The sequence below is a fragment of the Fulmarus glacialis genome, unplaced genomic scaffold, assembly GCF_000690835.1.
Source record: "Fulmarus glacialis isolate BGI_N327 unplaced genomic scaffold, ASM69083v1 scaffold26477, whole genome shotgun sequence".
Lineage (NCBI taxonomy): Eukaryota > Metazoa > Chordata > Aves > Procellariiformes > Procellariidae > Fulmarus > Fulmarus glacialis.
Window position 1 is genome coordinate 1 of NW_009222970.1, and position 21,952 is coordinate 21,952.

At 37.4% G+C, this 21,952-nt stretch overlaps 1 protein-coding gene across 1 annotated transcript; it reads right to left on the reverse strand.

Annotated features, from left to right (window-relative positions):
- Positions 1 to 183: 183 nt before the first annotated feature.
- Positions 184 to 21,368, reverse strand: LOC104079571 (rab3 GTPase-activating protein non-catalytic subunit-like; the record flags this gene model as incomplete). The annotated part of the gene is made up of 16 exons (XM_009581646.1): positions 21,329 to 21,368; positions 19,887 to 20,018; positions 17,499 to 17,563; positions 14,066 to 14,189; positions 12,287 to 12,368; positions 10,051 to 10,098; positions 9,859 to 9,934; positions 9,614 to 9,715; positions 8,395 to 8,494; positions 5,754 to 5,852; positions 4,780 to 4,928; positions 3,712 to 3,791; positions 3,511 to 3,600; positions 2,586 to 2,725; positions 650 to 866; positions 184 to 327 (listed from the first exon to the last, which is right to left on the reverse strand). Coding segments are annotated over exons 1-16 (1,688 nt in total), but the record flags the coding sequence as incomplete, so codon positions are not given.
- Positions 21,369 to 21,952: the final 584 nt, after the last annotated feature.

Sequence of the window (21,952 nt, forward strand, 5' to 3'; positions counted from 1 at the left end):
TGCTACTTTAAGGTAACATCACATTAATAAAAATCAAGTTAATGCATACAAACCAATGAGACTACTACCAGAGTACTATTCAGCTTGAGAAGGAACACCAGAATTGTTCTCTCTAAATAAAACATTGTTTCCAAAAACAATGATGAAATTCATTTGGTTATACAGAGCACAGAAAGTCCTTACCTCAGTGCTAAATGGAAAGGTACATGGACAGTTTTTACACTTCCAGAGACTGGATCAACAAGGCATATCTGGTAAGTCTGGGGCTGCCATCCCTGACTGGTCACATTGTTTAGACCCATTATTTTATAACCAGGATACAACAATCTGAAACAAACAAAAAACACAGCCTTTACAACGAAGAACAAAATTAGCAACCTTCCCTTTCCACACACTGAATAAAAAGATGACAAATTTTATAAAGCTAAGGTTTAACAACTGCTAAATGTATTTATCAGGAAAGACTGTAGAGTGATGAAACATGACAAAAACCCCTTCTATAAAACAACAAGAAGCTGCCTTCAGTAGAAAAATTGTGGGCAACGCAAAAAGCTCCTGCCAGCACTTTCCACTTTTACCACTGGCATATCCACGAATCATTTTGTTGCAGGAGCACAGCCAATATGCCTACCTACTAACTGTTTCTTACCTACAATATTTCCCCACATTGAAGGCGCCAACCCGAGGCCCTTGCTGCGTGCTCCATACTTCCAGAATGCCTCTCCTCGGAGCATAAATCACAAGGAACTGAGCCACTCTGCTTGGACCATGTGCATTTCCAAAAGGAGAAAAATCCATCTTCTCAGTTTCCCTTTCATGAAGGTCCTCTACAGTCTGTATCCAACCAACTTCTGCATCACGGTATCCTTTGTAAGAGAAGACAGAAGTTCATTAGCGTACAGAAATTAATACATGATTAGCACACATCACCACCCACTCAAGGACTATTCCAGCAGCAAGCTGTCTTAAACTTTGTTTCAAACTGTGCAACTCTGGCCAGTAGCCAGACTCCTGTCAAGAACCGTGGTCCATCGTCTCGGAGCAGGGCCCACCAGAGGACTCCTCAGAGCCAAATGCAGCCTCCTGCAAAGCTTTGGGGAGGAACAAGTTGTTACCCAAAAAGCCACAAAAAAGCCCAAAACTCATCAGGTCTGAACTCTGGACATTACACCAACGCAAAAGCTTCTCGGGTAAGAAAGATCTGTAGCAAGTGTCCAGATTTCTCATGTTTCAAAACAACATGAAGATTTAAGGAAGAAATGTGCATAACCTATTAAACAAGATATGTAAGTTTTTATTCATATGTTTTCATTCACATGTTTTCATGATTAAAACGTAATTTTTAGTAACCCCCTCTCTTTCTCTCTGGGTAACGCAAATATTTTCCCTCATAAAATCTTCCTAAACAAAAAAGGCAGAGATGCTCTAATGATATCACTAAACTATGTAGTGATTTAGCAAGTACAAATGAAGACTCCAAACCACAAGTGAAATACTAATGTATAAAACAAATTTATAAACAGATATATTATACCAAGAAGGTTGAAAAGTATAACTCAATTAATGAGAAAGATCCAAAAGATTTAATTCAGTAGACAGCTTTCCAAAAAAAAAAAAACCCAAAAAAAACCAACCCAACATTATTTCACATCTTAAGAGCCTCACTGGGGAAAGGCTGGCAAATTGTAAATATGTGTCTGACTATCAAATAAAGCTTAGGACTCTAACAGTACTTCCTAGATAATATGAAGCTCTCAGTAATGAAGAAAAAAAAAGTCTAAGAATATCATGTTATACCCAATAAGCTTCAGAATGTGAGAGAAGGAGAATGCACAGGGGAAACGTGATTACTTTAGCTATTACACTGTTAGTGTGTCGCTGAAGTAGCTGCTATATTCATGACCACTAATCTTCTGAATTGGTAGTGTGGCAGAGAGAAAGCTAGAGATTTTCTACCTGTTCTTAAAACTTATCTTCCATCTCCTAAAAAGCTGCAAAATTTTAATTCTATAGAAAAAATAAGTTGTTGTAACATTAGGTATAATTACAATTTGAGAGCTTAACATCTGCATTTTTTTTTAAAAAGCCCTCAGTTTAGAAGAGACTGAACACTCCCTTCTTGCGCAGTCACCATGACGAAATGAGAATCTAACAAGTTATATATCTTCTTACTGATTTTTCAAACTTCTGTTTATTTTCTCAGCAGAATTAAAGAAGATACTAGAGCTTATCAAGAGAAAGAATCTTGGAGAATAGAGCTACAGCTCTTCCAAAAAAATTATTAGTCAAAAGCTTTCTGTTGGGATACAATCTCTGGGGAAAAAAAAAAGAAAAAAAAAAATCTATACAATACAAACCAACCAGACCGAATTTTTACTATAGGTCATATCAGTATTTCAGGGATTGGTACAACAATACCCTTATGGACTTTATATTACATCTGCCTTTAATATTTGGTTTGTAATAACACAATATACTAAAGTCTTTCTTAATAATGGAAAAACACTTGGAATTCTAAGTCTAAACATAAGAAGCCATAGTATTTTGAAGAATATTATTTGCTATACTAATATACACCATCATACCTTTCCACATGCGAACTGCAAGTCCTCTTGTAACATCCAGTAAAATAACCCTTCCAAAATCATCTGTTACTGCTGCCAAAGTGTTACATGGAGAAAGACATATCCTTTCACCATGGCGACGAGAATCTGGAAGTCCAAACCTTAAAAAAAAAAAAAAAAAAAAAAGTCAAGCAAAACCACTAGATACTCTGGTTACTATTTCTGAAGAAAAATAGGTATCTTATATGAACCAAGATTTCTTTTTTAAGGTAACATAAAGGTATGGGTAAAATTAAGAGCAAAGTATGAAAAACGTTTTTGTGCTGTCTACTGGGAGATCTCGTAGATTTGTTAGACTCCTACTGAAAACCAAAGTTCAGAAACTAGGATAAGCGATTGCCTTGTCATGCACTGTCAGGCAAGGACCTCAGAGCAGTGGGTTACTTTGTAAGTCCTCCCTTATTGCCAACTAGTCTTGAGAATACTTTAAAAAAAAAAGTATCAGGAAAAACAATCAGGAATTAATTTAGTCTCTTATCAGCTTTCTTGAAAACAACCCGTTGTTCCCATTCTCCTCTCTCCGCAATCAACAGGATACCTCCTAATTTTTGTGAGGGGCTTTAAACTATCTAAGCAGCAAGCACTTCATGCGGCTTCTTTGAAGCTCTTCAGGAATGATATTTGTGTACTTATACTGTCAATAAACTGTGCACACTGTTCTTTTACAGCAACAACGAACCCACACACTGGAAGTGAGAGATGAGTAATTTGTCCAGAATGATAAATTGAAATGAAACAAAGCTTAAAACAAATGACCTGCAAACTATCATCACTGCTTCAAGTAAAGAAAAATAAACATGTTCATCAATGATGCACCTCTCAAAATAATTCAAACAATTAAATACACAAGAGATTTAAAGCAATTGAGACAGTATGTAAAACTTACCTCACTGCCAACGGGGTTGCAGGTTCAACTTTTGGTTTCTGTTTTTGGGCAGGTTCTTCTTCATGTTTACTTTTCCAACCAAGCCAGCCACTTGCAATAGAAAAACACATTAGGAGAATCATACTAACGGTCCTAAAATCCTCAAACTATTACGTAGCTACTAAACCAAAAATAATTTAATGTAATTTTTTATGTCATTACCTGGCAGCATTAAATAATGCTGAAGTCAGTTTACTTGCAACTGCTAAGGCAACATGAGACAACAGTGGCTGTGAGCTACCCTGAAAGAAAGAAATAAGGTCTTTAGAAAGTCAAGAAATAGTCAGCTGTGAGCCACCCTGAAATGAAGGAACAAAGTGTTTAGAAAGCCAAGAAATAGTTCTTACACTGAACTCAACTGCAGAATAGTTTTTCAGGCCTCCTATGGACTTTCAGCTCAGAAAGCATAGCTTTAAGACTCTGCAAAATTTTAATTCATTGCCCCCAGAAAAGCCATTCTGACATCTCTTTACCATTTCAAAATCCTCCTGCAAGTCACTGGTAGCTCAGTATGTTTGTCTGCAACAGAAGTTAAAAAAACCCTGTGTATGATTTATCATGGAGAGTTAGCTGGTGTATGGCTTTGGCATCCTTGCAAATATCAACATAAGCAGTTTTTTCATAAACATATTGGAAAAGGAAGTACAAAATCAAAATTCCGATTCTAGCATTTTCAATCAACTTTCAATCCAGATAAGGACAGCACACACATAGGGTCTGAATGTACAAGACACACAGCTATATTGCCATCCTTCTCCTCCCATACAACAGAAGACAACGTAAGTGTGCTACAAGTGTCATTAAGCATAAGTTGCAGTTTTCTTCTACAAGTAGTAGCTCCACTATATGAAATCACCACAGTATATTCAGGCTATATGTGTACGTGATCAAAGGCCAAAGGCCTCCAAAAATCCCTAAGATGCATGTTTACACAATCTCAACCTAATTTTTAAAAAACTTTACATTACTTAATTGTCAATAAATTAACAACTGAAAAAATAAAAAACCTACTTGACTATCACAGTCATTTTAAGATAAAAAATAAAATTAGCAGGAACCTGTGGTAGACATTACTATCACATCTATTCCAAATCATTCCAGTTTCAGAAGATCAAGAAGAGGGGAAAATGTCAGCACAAAATGAACATAGGAATACTTCAGAAATACCCACACAGAAAGGAGAAGGATTAATTATTCAAAGTTTCAGCAAGTCAGCTTTGTAGTACATACCTCCAGGGCAAAAAAGAAACCAGTGAAAGGATTGGATCCAACAGTAACATACTGAGACATAGCAGGTGGGCTGTTTTTTATAGCTGCATTATATCCACCTATATTGGATGCAGTCTTCATTTGATCAAAAGGAGACAGTGTCATGATGCCTAACAAAAACATTAAAGTGAATGTCTTATACTTTCAGAACAAAGGTATGCAATTGCTCTAAAAGTCTAAATATATTCCTGCCTTCTTGACTGACCAGCCAACATTCAGAGGGAAGGGAGGAGGAGCAGCTTTAACCACAGAAACTCCAAAGAACAAAGCAGAAATAAACTAATGTACTTAGGTTAATTATAAAGCATAATTGATTGGTTTAGAAGAAAAAAAATTCAGCAATCTACCAAATTCGCTTCACCTGCCTCGTTAGCCCCCTTCTGACCTCTTACCTGCTTTTGTGAAAAGGGTGGAAGAGAAATGAAGCTTACTGTCCCTCAGATCTGCCTGTCTGACAAGAACCTGGGCTTCTGCAAATTCCTAAGGAGTAAAAGTCTTTGAAAGCCTAGAATCAGTTTGTCTTTTGTGGAAAGGAGCAATCTCAAACTTTAGTTTCTTTAAGTGCTAGACTCAGGAAACACCCATACCAGTCTTAGCCTGCCTGCCAGACAGTTCTTTAACCTGGCAGAAATGGGAATAACGGCATCTGATCTAGTCTCTCTTGGCTGTTTCTTGCCAAACAAGAGAGGACAAGACAGCTACAGCTGTAACATCCTTTCTCCCCTCAAGTGGAGAGGGGAGGCTCAATCAGACTAGAAGAGAAAGTAAAATATATTTTTGATGACGGTTAATGAGATCATTCACTACGACAGCCTTCTCCCACTATTTATTTCTATCCAGCCAGTACCACTAAGTGCTCTCACCCCAAATTTAACAGCACGACAATATTCAGTTTCATTTAAGCCAAATATTTAAAATTAAACAGAAGTGCTTACCAATACTAGCATGGTCAACAATCGTGTCCACATCTTGCAAACCCCATTTCTTATAAGCTAATGGTGGAGGCTGAACATTCTCATTGCCAGATGCTGCAGCTGACAAAAGTTGATAAAACACAAAAAAAATCCTACTGAGTAAAAGACAAAGTAATAACATAACAGAGGGGAAAAAAAATTGATGTAATCTGAAGCCACAAAATAACCTAGTTTTAAATTAACATACATTTAAATACCATTTCAGCAAAAATGGCCTTTTGAAATACATGAATTCATGAAATTAAAACATTTTAAAACTGAATAAAATTGCACATGATATTCTATTACAACTATATTTTGTGCTTGCAGAGAGCCTTGTTTTACTAGTCATTTATGGTTTAATATTCTGTACAATTTTAAAACACTACTACAATTTATTTCTGTGGTCTGGGCATGTTTAAGTGGTAAATCCCCTGCCAAAGTACTTGCAAAGTCAGCACATTCACTAGATATCTAACAGTGTGAGGTAAGAACAGTGGTAAAACTAAAGCAATGATTGAAACTCTTCAAAGTACCTATTACGACAAACATAAATGATCAAGAATGAAAGAAGATAAAGCACTCCAGCTGCAGATATCACAACTAGCTGTAAGTACTTCTCTGCAAATGGTGATCTTCTCTCACTGAAAGAGTAGAGCGTGTTCTGGTTGTGAAAGTAGATGAATATTTCTCATTATAGTGTCTATTTCTCTTATTTGTTGCATGATTCACATAGTATCAGTTTTTAAAGTTCTGATTTGCAAGTTTTGCTTTCTCTTATATTCCATGGAAATACTGCCTTTTCATTAAGAGGATAAGAATAGGCATTATTAGATAGATCCAGGGAACCATTTAGCACAGCAGATCTGCATCTGAGCACAGATAAAACCAGATGTCTAGGGAAGAGTATTAAAAAAAGGACACGTATCTGATGCTTCCTGTAAACCAGCTTCTAAAGAGACCTTCTCAGCCCGAGGTAAGCTCTAAGCACTCAGTAAACCTCCACAGCTTTCTTCTCCACTAATTTGTCGATTTCCGTCTGAGCCCAAGCAAGCTTTTAGCATCCGCACCAACCTCAGGCTAAGAATTCTACAATTTAACCTCACACTGCATAAACACCCATCTACTTTTTATTTTGAATTTACTATCACCTAGCTTCATTTCATGCCACTTCATCCTGAACTGGAAGAAAGAGTGAGTAATCCGTTCCTATGAGCCATCCCCATATGATTCAGCTAAGAGCTGTCTCATCACAGTAGCATTTCTCAGTTCTTTACCACTCATCCCTCCTATGTAAGATTCAAGCCTTAGTTTAATGGTGCTGCTCTCCCAACAGTTCCTAATGCTGTCATGCTGGCAGATCTATTGTGCTTCCCACCTACACCCAGCCTCATGATTGTCTGCTGAGGTGGCCTGCTGTACAGGAAACAAGAATCTGACTAATCTGAAGTTCAATGAGAATAACCATCAGGAGAACAACAGCACCTGTTTAACGTTTTATCTTGCAAAACCGTAACAGCCCCATGCTTGTGCAATCTACCACACAACATTGTTAGGTGCTTCTCCTCTCACCCCAGGAAACTGACCCTGTTTCTAAATTAGAGTATAAACAGGCACTACACTAAAGGAACAGGATCAAAGGCTGCACAATCAAACAAGGCGTCAAAAGCCCTCAGGCATTAACACAAAGAAGAGTGACCATTACCGATGTCATCATCACAGCATTATCCCTTCCCACAAAGTCCTCACTGGGAAGAAAAGCATTTCACTGACAGACAGTGAAATCAGCATCCTGACATGCTAAGAAGCACCTTAGCAGCATGCTGTGGGTTAACCCCAGCGGGCACCTTAGCACCACACAGCCACTTGCTCACTCTCTCCAAGTGAGATAGAGAAAAGAATCAGAAAGGTAAAAGTGAGAAAACTTGTGGACTGAGATAAAGACAGTTTAACAGGTAAAGCAAAAGCTCTGCGTGCAATCAAAGCAAAATAATGGATTCATTCACTATTTCCCATCAGCAGGCAGGTGTTTAGCTGTTTCCACGAAAGCAGGGCTTCGTCATGCGTAACAGTTACTTGGGAAAACAAATGCCGTAACTCTGAACATCACCCCCCTCCTCTTAACGCTGGGCACGACATTATATGGTATGGAATATCCCTTTGGTCAGTTGGGGTCAGCTGTCCTGGCTGTGTCCGCTCCCAATTTCTTCTGCACCCCCAGCCTGCTCGCTGGCAGGACAGTGTGAGAAACAAAAAAGGCCTTGACGCTGTGTAAGCACTGTTCAGCAATAGCTAAAATATCGGTGTGTTATCAACACTGTTTTCATCACAAATCCAAAACACATCACCATACCAGCTACTATGAAGAAAATTAACTCTATCCCAGCCAAAACCAGTATACAGTATTGTGGCGAGAATGTACGAGACAGTCAATGCTGCTCGGTCAACTTGTGCTCCGAGAACATCTTCTGTAGAGGAAGACATTTCCTTGTATGCCTATATATTGATGGACAAGCAAGGATCAAATCCACCTTGATTTGATATTTAACAAACGTAAGTAACTTTCATGTAATGTAAAGTACTATTAACAGAGTCAGAAATAAACATTTCCTCTCAAACGTACCTCTTGCTACCTGATTGCGACATGCACGAAGGGACTGAAAGAGGCTGAAACCATCGATTGTCACAATTGCTGCTGGGTACAAGATACTTAGTTCTTCATTCTGTGGAAGAAAATGAGAGAAGGGACACACAAAAAAAAAAAAAAAAAAAAAAAAAAATCACTGTGACTGTTGTAACAGCTTCTTTCCTAGCTTTTTATACTATTAAGTATAGGAAGATGAGGATTACATGCAGAGAGTTAATATCTAACAAGCCCCAGGCAACAGAATAAGGCAAAACTACAGAAATTCAGTATTAAACCAACCAATATATGAGTAAGTTATTTAGGCATGTAATTTTATATTTTTATCTTCTTTCAATGACTTTTACATTTGCTTACTATATTATATGTCTTAGGGAGAAAACACAAAAGTTACAGCAGCTTGTGAAGGCCACAGAAGAACAGGTTTATCTAGAATGCAAGCATCAAGGTTTTATGAGCCAAATTCTGAAATTGGATCAGCGCCTGAATTGCCACTCGGGCACAATAAATGCTAATTTGGTGATATAAATTCAAGACTCAAATTCCTTAATGCTTCTGTATTTCAAAACTGATCCCAAAATGTCATGCTAAATCACATGAGCATTTGTATACAGCAAACTTGGAAACTTCTGTAACTTCATTAGTTTTCTGCATAAAGCATGCCAACTCAGCCAAGAAAGCTGGCTTTTCTACTAAATAGCTTGAGCTCTACAAGAGCCTTCTCTGCAGGAATTACTCATAATGACATGCAGGTTCCTAGCACTATCTTCTATACAGATTGTTTTCATTTTCAGCTATCTTCTCTGTGAAATAATTAAGTTAAGTTCTTATGAATGAGTACATACAGCTCTTGGCACCTGTCAAGTTGCATTTTCTCCTTTCATCCATACATTATTGTATTTTGTGCATGTTAATGAATAAACAGGAAAGGAATGAAGCCTTCCTTTGCAAGGTTATCACACAGAAACATAGAACAAATCCATAGAGCTAACTAAATACTCCCAAAAAAAAAAAAGAAATTCTGAATCCTCAAACTATCCAGGCATGAACACTTCTAGAACAAGAAATCCAGAGTTTCTTGTTCTAAGGAATTGTCCACCCATCAAAAACTGGTAAAGGACTTAGAGGATTCACAGAGAAGATTCCCTTCCATACCCCATAACACTGCCACTTCGCTTTTGAAATAATCAGACAAAACCTGTTCTGTGACACCAGGATGCCTGGGAATTTCATAGGTTCTGCACTTAAGCTGTAGGACAGGATCTTCATTTAAAAGCTGTGCAAGAAGCAGTACTCCACTCTAGAAGAGAAAGAATAATAAGCGTGAACATTTCTGTCCCTTTTCTTACAGAAGGCAAAAAACACTATCTGCAGAAACAGAAGTTTTATAGAAACAGATGTTTGTTACAATAGCTTGTGGGCCTGCCATGCTGAGAAACATACCTCGGTGTAAAAACGAACATAGCCAGAGGTGAAGCCAACGACAATGCAGGTCCAGTCAGGACGGCCTGTGGAACTCCTGTTTCACAAAGATATGCTAGAAGTTAAAAACAAATCCTGCTCTAAGCTGTAGACATACAAAAGTATAAGGTAAGGGTACTGATGATGCATATACATAAGAACATCAATCCTTACCTCTTCTGACTTGCCAATGGGATACACAATACACTACTCACACATTCACTAGAAACAGAAAGATAAAACTAATAAGCATATTTTTTCTCCAGTTGTGAAATTTTGCTCTACACAAGAGATCTTGCTTAGTCAGCATTTTAATATTTTAACAATATATTAATGCAGCATACAATTTATCAAATTCATACTAAAAAGGCAAGAAACACCCTTTCATTTTAAAGACATTTTCAATTACAAGTTCAAGAGTGCCCAAATAGATGGCATGAGTGCTTATTACACCTTGTTAATGTTGTCTTTCATCATTCACAGACTAATTATTCTGCCAGTACTCTTCAGTAAAGATTTAAGCTAAATCTCATGTACCTAAAGGTAAATAATTTTTTCTGGTCTATAATGATATACCAAGAACAACCACTTTTTTTAAAAAACAACTGAACTATCAAAATAAATTTTTGAAATACATTATGCAATTAGGTAGATTTTATATCCATTGCATTTCACCACTTAGTAATTTGAGAGCATTTGAAGAGCTAACATGGTCTTCCCAGTTAATGCAGTAACTGAGCATCCTAAATGCACGGCAGACAAAGCATGCAGAAGGCAAGCAGATGAGCAGGCCTCAATATCTCAAATCAAAAGTTATTTAATTGTTACCACAACAGAAAGTTTTACACTGTCTGGGGAAACAGAAGCCGTACAAAGGTTTTACGCAAGAGCATATAAATTCAAGATGACATCCCAAACAGCACTTAAAGCATAAATGCCTGCAGAACTGTTGATTATTTGCATTTCAGGTCACCTCCATTCCCCAAGGAGTGATTAAATAATCAGGCTAGACAATTACAGAAAAAAAAGCTTTCTAAATGCAAGTCTGACATGAGTTGCAATTCAATTACAACTTCAAAGTAATGTTAAATATTCTAGTGAAATCTCATCTTCCAACAGCAAAGCTTAGCCACCACAGAACGTTATCAGTTGAAGGCAACTTTGGGCAAAAAAAGAAGTCAAGTCTTTCAACAATCTGACAGTAATTGCCATATTTACACTTCCACAGAAATAGAACCCTCACCTACAGGAAACACTCGCAAGCCTTAAATCAAGATGTAGTGAATATAACTGTTTCTATCTAAAGAAAGCTACCTGTTCCATATGATAGTGTCTCTTGGGGCTGTAGCAGTAGTACGAAACCAACCCCCAAACAGAATTTCTTTTCGTTTTTTTTAATAAAAGATGACAGGATAATTTCAGTGGTAGCATGGGGAGAAAAAACTTAAAGAGATGTAAATAAAACAGTTCAAATGTGTGGCAGCAGCTGGTTTATAAAAAAAGGATTATGATTTTTACAGATTGGAGAGAGGCTGATTAAGTCAACACCTCCTGCAGCATAACAGAAGGTTGAAGCCAATAGGGAGCATGTTCAAAGGCAGACAGCAACTCAAGGCTGCAAACTTAATAACGAAATGCAAAATACTCTTCCATATGGGAGATTTGAGAAAGCATCTGTCTGGTTATTTGAAGACAGATCGAGCAGAAATATTGTATAAATACCAAATGTATGACCAAAGCAAATTTTCGAAATCCGCTAAATGCCTTGGAGCTCAAAAGCATTTCTAAAAGTGACTGGAACACGTAAGAGGATATTTACAATGGAGGTAAAAAATGAAAAGCATAGATGAAATTCACTGCATCTCAAAAGATGAACACTTTCTATCACATAGATGTTGCTCACTGCTGGAGTAACTTCTTGATCCGAGAAATGACTTTATATCTGCTTGAGGTTTTGAAAACTAAAAGTATTTCTAAAACAACTTCATACATTTTCAGTTGCAACATCCCCTAATAAGATTTCATCTCTACTGTAAAAGTAGATTTTCAAAAAGGGTACATATACTTTTGTTCTTCCTTCTAGAACAGGAACTTAGAAAAAGCATGATAACCCAGATCTATTAAAATGTCTACATTATATGCAAATACACTGATTTGCACACACAGTACCTCTGTTAATTTGTACGAACTTGTCCTGAGATATCACACTATGCAAGAAGAGTGACCTTTGCAGACATTGTTTCTGATCACCCAGGTTACTTCATTTCCGTTTTCAACATTAAAATGCGTAAGACCATGAATGCACTTGGATGAGAGCAAAAAAAAAAAAAAAGGACAAATAAAAAGCATATGCTACTAATTATTAAACATGAAAATGACATTTTAATCACAGTTGTATTTCAACACCTACCCTTCTTCAACATTCAGAGAGCCACTCCAGCCAACAGCATATTGCATCTCCTCTTTTCCCTTGTCACCGTGCTTCCATTTAGCTGCCATTAAGAACAAAGACACCATCTATAAAACTGTAATGTTTTGCATCTCACAGATGTAGTTCTATTCCTAATCCTTCTCTTCTGTATGATACATCCTACCACATTTAGATTAAGTACAATTACAAACCTTGAAGACCATAAAAATAACACTGTGTTGTTTAGTGACTTCTCTAAAGAACTCCCATGTTTTCTTACAAATTTACATGGAACAACATACTACTGAAATTCCGAAACGCCTAGTTTCGTTTAAAAAGATTTATACAGTAATATCTACTTCATCAAGTTTTAAAAGGTTCAATTAATGAAACAGGGATCTTTAGGAGAAAAGTACTAAGCAAGGGCAAACTTCTTCTGGGATGATTACTGAAGATGAGCTTAAACAAATAGAAAATTTTAATTTTAACCCCCGAGAAAGACATGGGAATCCTACATTAAATCTGACAATTTTTAATCACCCCATCATAATCAAGATTAGAAAACACTACACTTTGTTATTCATAGGGTGCTATTACAGATGACATTTGATTGTTGAATCATCTCCCAGGTGCCAATGGACAACCGAAAAAAAAAGTTAGTGTTGTGTGCCATTTGTCTGACACATAAAACCTGAAACACCGGAACACTTCTGCCATCGTGTGGTAAATTGCCACTGTGCAGTTCAGCAGAAGCAGTTCTCCAGCAGGTGAGCTAAATCATCTCCTCATTCTTGATCCAATAGGAACTTTCTGAGGAATATTGCTATCTTTTCACCTTCTTTGAAAATTTAGTGACTAACCTACACCAGTTTTGGAACGCACTACTTTGCAGAGAATGACACATGCAGCATGACAACTCAATGCAATCTGCCTAATTATGCAATTCTGAGCTTCAAGAGCCTGTTTTTGGTTTAAAATGGTATAATATTCCCCATTGTCAGGAGGTTTCCCTTCATCATGCTCACGTGCCACCAACTGCGGCTGTTAATAGCACCACCACCCTAGGCAACAGCACATATATAAAGAGCAGCTGGCTGATCAGTGTTCATATATTACTTAGGGTACCTTTAAAAGAGTTCTGAGACCCCTGCTTTAGAGTAAAATGTAAACCCACCCATTCTTCAAGATGGAGAAGAATTTTACATCAAAGGTGGAAATCTTAAAAAACAATCCACCTCAATACTTTCTCCTCCAAGTGACACTGGCTCAGTTAGCTCTTTTTTTTTTCAGGGAAAAGAAAAATAAGGTCAAATATTTCTTAATGGCTAAAATTAACACAAAAGCTTTGTTTTGCTTATTGAGCACAATTAATGTCAATATCTCTGAGCATCTCAAACAACTGGGTAGTTATAGTATATTTTTAATTATTCATGATAAAATAGTTTTCTCAGATCGAAATATAGCTGAGAGGTAAAGACAAAACCTACTTGCCAAGCAATACCTATAAACGCATGATGTGTACTATAAAACACTCCAAAATTCTTGAAGGTACGACTTGGGGGTAAGCAGAAAATATAGCTGAGAGGTAAAGACAAAACCCACTTGCCAAGCAATACCTATAAAACGCATGATGTGTACTATAAAACACTTCAACGTTCTTGAAGGTACGACTTGGGGGTAAGCAGGTGGGGCAGGGCAGGGGGGGACGATGACGACACAATCTTGTCCTGATTACTATTAAATGTACTAGTATATATACTTAGCCGAATGTATACTTACGCACTAAAAAGACTGCTTTCTGCTCATTAGCTATTACCATCAAGTCATTTGTTGGTGACAAGGACAACACACAGTCCTGAAGCCAGTAATTTCTCTGGTTCTTGGATGTAGACTCCTCTTCTTCCTACAGGTAAAGCTTTAATCAATGTATGCAACAATTTTTAAACACAGCGGCACTTGCAAGATCCGTGACAACATTTTGGCTTGCCTTCAATACCAGCGCCAAATAGACTATTACCTATCAAGTCACTAGAGCTCCAACTTACATGAAAAGCCATGAGAAATGCACCAGCCTTGCACTAATTCTACCTGCGTGTTTACAAAACAGAAAACAAAGTAGTACTCATCACTAACTCTACTCCTCAAAATCTTCTCCTTTCACCAAAGAGACATTAAAAGAATGAGACTTAAAGTTTTATTATTATTCATTAGAGACTGGAAATAGTTTCTTTAGTTATTCTCATTATAATCCATACTCAAAATAAACAATTTATCCAAGCTTATACACTGACCAGCATTGAGTAAATATATGCACCTATGAAGAAAGTAACTAAGCTGGCATTCACAGCCTCATGGTAACATGCAACAGGGTATCATCATGTGCCTTTCCACAACAAGGAACTTAACAAAGAAACAAATTCAAACTAAGACGTGCCAAATTTTAAGGGTTTAACAATGGGTAAGTTAGATACCATCACTACGTATAAAAGCAAAACAATTGCATCTTTTTTCCCTTTGAGTGAAGAAAAAACATGGGCTGCTCCTGCTAATCACAGTTCAAAGGCAGAAAGTAGATAATAGGTTTTAAGCAGAATGCTACAAGGTCTCTCAGAAATGCTACTCCTGCTTTCTTAGCTCCATCCTCACCTTGATCACAGCAATGAAATCACTTTCCCCTGTCCACAGTTTCCATTTCCACAGCCACATATCCAATTCTACCTCCTCCTAGCCCACCAAAATACTACTGCATCCTCTAGTATCTCAAAGTAGCTATACACAAAAAGCCCAACAACTTCAGTGTGATCATTTTCTGATCTGTGCAATTTATTCTGTTGTAATAAAGCTGCATGTACTTGAAAATATACACATCTACTCCAGGCAGAAAAAAAACTGCAGGAAGAATTTACATATCATACTCTTAATCGGCTATTCATTATATTTATTTCCTTTCATACGGTTGTACTGTAAAAACAGTCACTTTGTGCACAAAAGAATATCCTGTATGTCCATCATAAAGTCTACATTAGCACAGTACAAATATTCAGCTACCTGTCTTTGTCCACACTATGACTTGCTTTCTGCAAGACAACATCCTATTTTCATTTTTGTCTGTCGATGGATACCAAGTTCTATAGCAACACATTTTCCCTAATTACTGACATTTTTCAAAACTTTACAAAGGAGTGATGAAGTTGACTGGGATACTCGTAACAACCTTAACTCCTCATGACAGAGATCAACATATCATGTAAAAAAACATAACCAAAACCCAAAGAAAATCCTTTTAGTAATTTTTAATGTAATAATTTTCAAACTGAGGAAAAAGAAACAGAAATGAAAGGCTTCTCTAAGGATTAAAAGAAATTAAAATTATATCTCAGAGAATTTAAATTAAGTTATCCGCTTACACAAGCAAAGAACTTGAAATCTAAAGACATAAAATATGGCCACCTCATGTCAGTGACAAAAATAAGCTAAGAGTTAAAACAGGAAAAGCACTGAACTTGTCAAAAGAAACTACTTTAAAAGGTGAAAGACAGAATAACTAAAATCAGCATTTAAGACAGGATTTCAACATCACCATCCCTACAATCGCTAATCAGTTTCATAAAAAGACACTCATGGAAGAAAAAAAATTTTTTTTAAATTTGAAATCTTCTTTTTTTTTCTTTTTTAATTTTCAATGCCTTCTCAAAAGTTGCTGTGTTCCATGAAATAGATACTTGTGCAGGTGACTTGAGTAATTCCAAGAAAAGATGCATTTTACATCAACTATAATGCAAATCAACCAATAGTTAAAAGTCTTAAAAAGGGAATTCATTCTTATATTATACTAATAATTCTCAACTCCGTGCTAGACTGATGCACTCATTTTGGTGTGTGTTCAGACATAGAGACTCACATATTTATATGCTTCTACACAGAACAACCTGTTTGCTGTGGATGACAGTCCATCCTTTCTGAAGAGTTTCACCTGGAACCACTAGCAACTTTATAGGAAAACAAGTAAGCAGAGAAGGAGGTATTTAGCAAGAAGGGTGTGAACTACCTGGCAGAAGAGTTTGACATTTTAAAGAGTGAAAAAGACGACAATTTCAACTGAGCAACATCTGCTGGTTCTATCAAATTACAACATAAGTAGTAAACAAAGCATTTGTTCTCCTCATTAAGGAAGTTATAAACTTTACAGCACATATTACAAACATGTGGCCTGAGAAATACCCTCATTTCATGGCAATTATAGGGGAGCTGAATACCCATCCTATTCAAAAGTTTTTATACTCTTGTTATCCCCCGACATAAGCATCAGTGATTCATCCCTGGGAGACACCATGCTTGTTTCAATTTCTTTCTCACCTCAGCTGAAAAATCTGTTTCCCTGCTGAAGTAAGTAGTTACAAGGATACTGCCCAACACCTTGGGCTACTTGCTGCATACTGAGATAAAGACAGCAGGTAAGAGAGTTTTGTTAGTAAGGTCTGGATTCCTCAGTCTACCCCCTTAGCTCTCTAACAGGGAATTAATTAAGCAATTCTGTTCAGATGATTCATTCAGGTGCAGATGATTTCTACACAGACAGCTTCCCTAACATTTTATGCAAGTCAGCTGGCAGCTAGAAGTCTCATCCTTACCAACAATTATAGACTAGCCATGTTATTCTTAGTTGAACTAGTTGGACAGAGGGAGAGCAACTTTAAAGAGCAACTGTGCTGCCCAATCCTACATACATAATTTGATTCCTCCTGTAACAACATCCACACATCACAACATAAAAGGAGTATTACGTGACCATTAGAAAGATGCTTGTGTCAGTGGTTCATGATTTAGGAGTGTCTGATTTATATTAATTCATGGTAGATTATTATAACTCCACTGCCATGCTCTACTGTCTCTGGCTAGCTATAGGACAAAAAAAGATAGCCCCAGCTGCAGCAGCACAGAAAGATGTGTGTATACTCTAGTGAGAAAAAACCTACAGAATACAAGAATGTGAGTATCACAATAGGTAACATCCAAGCTATATTTAGAAACAATTACAGGAGCAAGGGACAAACAAGCAGTCACATTTAAAACACTGGTCAAGATCCTTCCTGCCCAGATGCTAACTACATAGGAGAGGGAAAAAAAAAAAAAACCACCACACACACAAACAAGTGGAAAAGTCTTTTAGAATAGGCAAGTTAGCAATGAAAACTAATATATATGAACTTACAGGTTCTTGTAATTCTGCTTCATCCCAGGCTCCCCAGCCACCATCTTCCCAGTTTGTTGATTTGCCTGCTTTAAGCAAAAAAAGATTTGTCACATGAATACAGGACAGACAATGAAAAACACAATCAAAAAGAATTGCTGGTGGTTGTTTTCCTTTCCCCGCCAATGTATTGTAACTTTGTTTACAGCAGATACTAAATGAGTTCTACAGAAAGAACCATGAAGTGGTAGAAATGGCTGTCTTATTTCTCTGTATTTACCGCCATTTTTGACACTATGGAGAAGTAGTAACAGAAGATGTGACCTAAGTACAAATTGGAAACAGGTGTAACACCACCTGCGGCAAATTAATTCTGACAGACTGCATCTAGAATTGAGGTCAAGTAACATCTTACAGTGCCTGGTACAACACATCATTGATCCTTCAACAGGGCCTCTCTGCACTTCACTAGAACAAATTATTCAACCAAATGTGTCTTTTCTCAGTTTCTCCACAGCCATTTCAAGAGAGCCAAGACATATTTCTACTTTTATACAGCAAGCTGAGGCAAAGAGTGAGGGCATAAGGCGGGGAAACCTCACGTGTCCACTTGACAAAAACTTTATCCGGCAGGTACAGAGACCTAAGACCTCACTGCAAAATTTAAGCTTTAGCTTGATTTATCTAATTGTTACTACTCCAAAGACAACAAAAGCCCCATCTTGTACATATCAGGCAGCTACAGAGGGAAAGTAAGGGGACAGCAGGCTCTCTCCAACTCTCCAGGACTTCACGTACCTGTCCCCAGATACCTCACTAACTGACATAAGATGACTTGTAACACACCACAAGAACCACATATGCACAATTTTATAAGAAATAGTATTTCTATACATAAATAAAATATCTTCCTCTCCATAACGATGGATTTTGGATTGGTTTAAGTCAATTGCAGGTTCAGCCAGTAGCAATGTAAGTTCATTTTAACAGGACATGGAAATTCATCTGTGACAACAAAACACCTGAGCCCAGGACAATGCAGATCCCACCATCGCTCCCAAAGCAGGCAAAGCAAAAGCTGAGGCTGTGGCTTCTGAGGGGAAAATGAGCACAAGGACCTTTGCTATTCACCCCTTTGCAAGGCAACACAGAGGAAAATTAATGAGACACTGATCAGTTTCAATTATGTCATTCAGAAACCTCAGAGAAACCACAATCTTACAAATTACCTCAAACACCTGAGAAAACAGAGATTCACAGAGACAGGCCTACTTTTCAGTTGTCTTATAAGAGTTAATATATTAGTCATATAAAAAACATCTGAAATTCCTTCATCTAAAAATACAGAATTTGATGTGAATGTAAAAGCCTATGCAAAAGGTAATTACACACAGGCATTTAGTAGTAAAAGATGTACAGTTCTCAAACACCACCATCATTGGGACCCTCAATAAGTCAGTAAGCATCCCCGTAGTTCAGTAGAAAAGCCAAGCACTAACATGAAATCTGAAGCAGTAACATCACTAAGACTTCAAGACTTTTCCAAGGATTTCTTTTAAGTTTTTCATTAACTGATATCATGGCTACATTTACTTTAAGAAGAAGTTTAAATGCCACGTCTCAAATTAGTTTAAATTTAGTTTTAAACAAGCAAGATTTTGCCATTTTGGATGGTCAAACAGTATGGATAAAAAGGTTTGTATCACAAACACTCCAATTTTATTTGGTCTAAAACTCTGGTTCCTTTACCACCGAATAAAGCAAGGCAGAATCCAGGACAAGAAAACAGAAACCTGTATTCTGTCTGTTCAGGCAGATTTTTTAACTTTTGTATGGCTAATGAAGACAAAAAAACTTCAAAAAAAAATTTTAGCTTAAGAAAAAAAAAAAACTTTCCACCAATGCTGTTGAGAAGGTATTTCCAAGACCGTAGAAGACAAAACACCCACTCCATGAATAATCTTTGTTAAAATTGAAAAGTCTGTACCATCTACAAAATGGGTGAGTCAGCCAGTTTTACTGCATCATCATCAATACAGATCTGACTGCACTGTTATTTCAGGCATAACTATATCAGCAACAAGCTTCCAAGGGTCATGGTCTCATCTTGTATTTGAGACTGAGAATTTTGCAGTGTACAAATATATAAAGGAGAATCATGGCAAATACTTTTGAATATAAACTGCAAGAAGAAAGCAGTAACTAACTTCAATGTGTAGTTTAAGACAGCTAACAAAATTCTACTTCTGTTTGCATTTTATTATCTCAAAAGGCAACAAAATCTCCTTCCTATAAAATTCACAGATGAAAGAAATCTGTCAGCGTGCCACAGTCCGGAGAGAAACATAACCATTTCCAAGAAACACAGCTGGGGCCAATGCCTTCCCCTACAGCACAGAGCAGACCAACCTTTCCAAGAAACCTCAGCTACTTCAGTTCTGAGACTGAACACCCAACATAAGACTTTAACTGTGAGGATTCTTGCTGCCTCTTTGTGAATAGCAACATTTCCATGGTTTTTGTCATCTTCTTCAGATAAAGCTAGATCAATCAAAAAAGGATGGAAAAATGAGGTAATGGTAAGGCACCATCTTACTGATGAAGCTGCAGAGATCTTTCAGAACTGTGACCTGCCCTGCAAAGCCAGCATCTCCTCCAGCTTACAAGGGTTCACAAGCTTGCTCCTTCATATTCAGCCTCCATGTTGTATAGACTGCCCCTGCATGCGCTAGTCGTGTATTTCTCAAACCTCTGCATGCATTCTTTCCTTCTTCCCATACATTCATTCTTAAAAAAAAAAAAAAAATATTAAAAATAAAATTGTTTCCTTATCCATTTCATTCTGACACTTCACCTGTGCAATGACTGGTGAAGCAGGGTATTAAAAAATAGACAACTAATCTCTGAAACAATGGACAGAGAAGCAACAGAGGGATACACCCGCAATACTTTAACTTAAAGCACACTGTTATTCACCTGTGCCAATGAATTACAAAATATCGCATGGAAGCTGTCAGCTTGCAGAGACTTTCCTATCCACCAGCACCTGACAGTGCTGGTCAAGTGAGAGATGACACAGGATCTAAATTCTGTCTACAAGGAAGATTCTGAAGAAATACCCCACCGTTTTCTTTAGTAACATTACAGATTAGAACTAGCAACTGTGGAATGAAAGACATTATCTAGTAACCAATACTTAAACAAGCCCTAAACAGTTCTCAACTTGCAACATATTCATTTTTTCCAGTCCACAGTTAGGAAAAAATCAAGCTTTCCTGTGCAAATCTACATTTCTATTCATCTCCACCTCTGACTAGTAGTAGATTTCTGGTAAACAGTTCTCCCTATTCTGATAAAGCAGCAGCAATATGTCAGATTTTGCTTTACTGCAGAGATTGCAAAAATAGAAGTTCATCTACTGGGTCTACAAGAACCACTTCACTCTTTAATTTGAAGCATATAGCATTACAGCTCCATCATCAGCACATCTGAAACTTTAGAGCTGCTTTAAATGCTGCACATTTGCAGGATTGGTGATAACGTATAAGAAAATTCATTTCGAGCATATTTATCACAAACTTAAGACCCAAAAGAATGATTTGTACTAGTAAGCACATTTTGTTTAAAAAACAAGAAAAGAGGAAAGAGAAAACCTTAGCAACAGACTTAGACCAATGAGGTCTAATTCGCATTTAACAGGCCAAATTCAATATGAAAGATGTTACTCGAAGACTTCCTCCCCAAATCGCAGAGTATCTCTCTCTGAGCGCAGAAAACTGCCAGTGTCCTCCCTTCCAGAGCATCATGATGACTTGGGACAGGTAGCAGAAGCCTTTCCCTCCTACCCTCACCTCTACGTTCCAGCTCTCTGCAGCAGGTACCAAAGGACATGGTAGGCATGGGCTTGCCCAGAAGACTATATTTGCCCAAGTGGGAGAGCATGTGTTGAAAACCGGACCCCCAAAGCCACAAAGGTCAAACTACCCCTACCTACATTGATGCAAAGCTTTAAAACAAGCATGCTTATGTTCATAGATTATTTTTCAAAATAGGTAAGAAAAATTTCAACTCATACACAAGCCAATAATCTGTCTTCAAGAGCTTTTAGATTACTGGCCATAAAGTATCAAGCTGCATCAGCCAAAAAACTATTTTGTACAAGTCATACATCAATTCGTTTCATATCTTAATGTACTGGGTTTGGCTGGGATACAGTTAATTTTCTTCATAGTAGCTGGTATGGTGATGTGTTTTAGACTGGTGATGACACAAACACACTGATGCTTAGCTATTGCTAAAAAGTGTTTACACAGTATCAAGGCCTTTTTTGTTTCTCACACTGCCCTGCAGCGAGTGGGCCAGTGATGTGCAAGAAGTTGGGAGTGGACAAAGGACAGCTGACCCCAACTGACGAAAGGGCTATCGTAGCTGCTACACATGACAGAGGCCTGCTTTCCTGGAGATGGCTGAACACC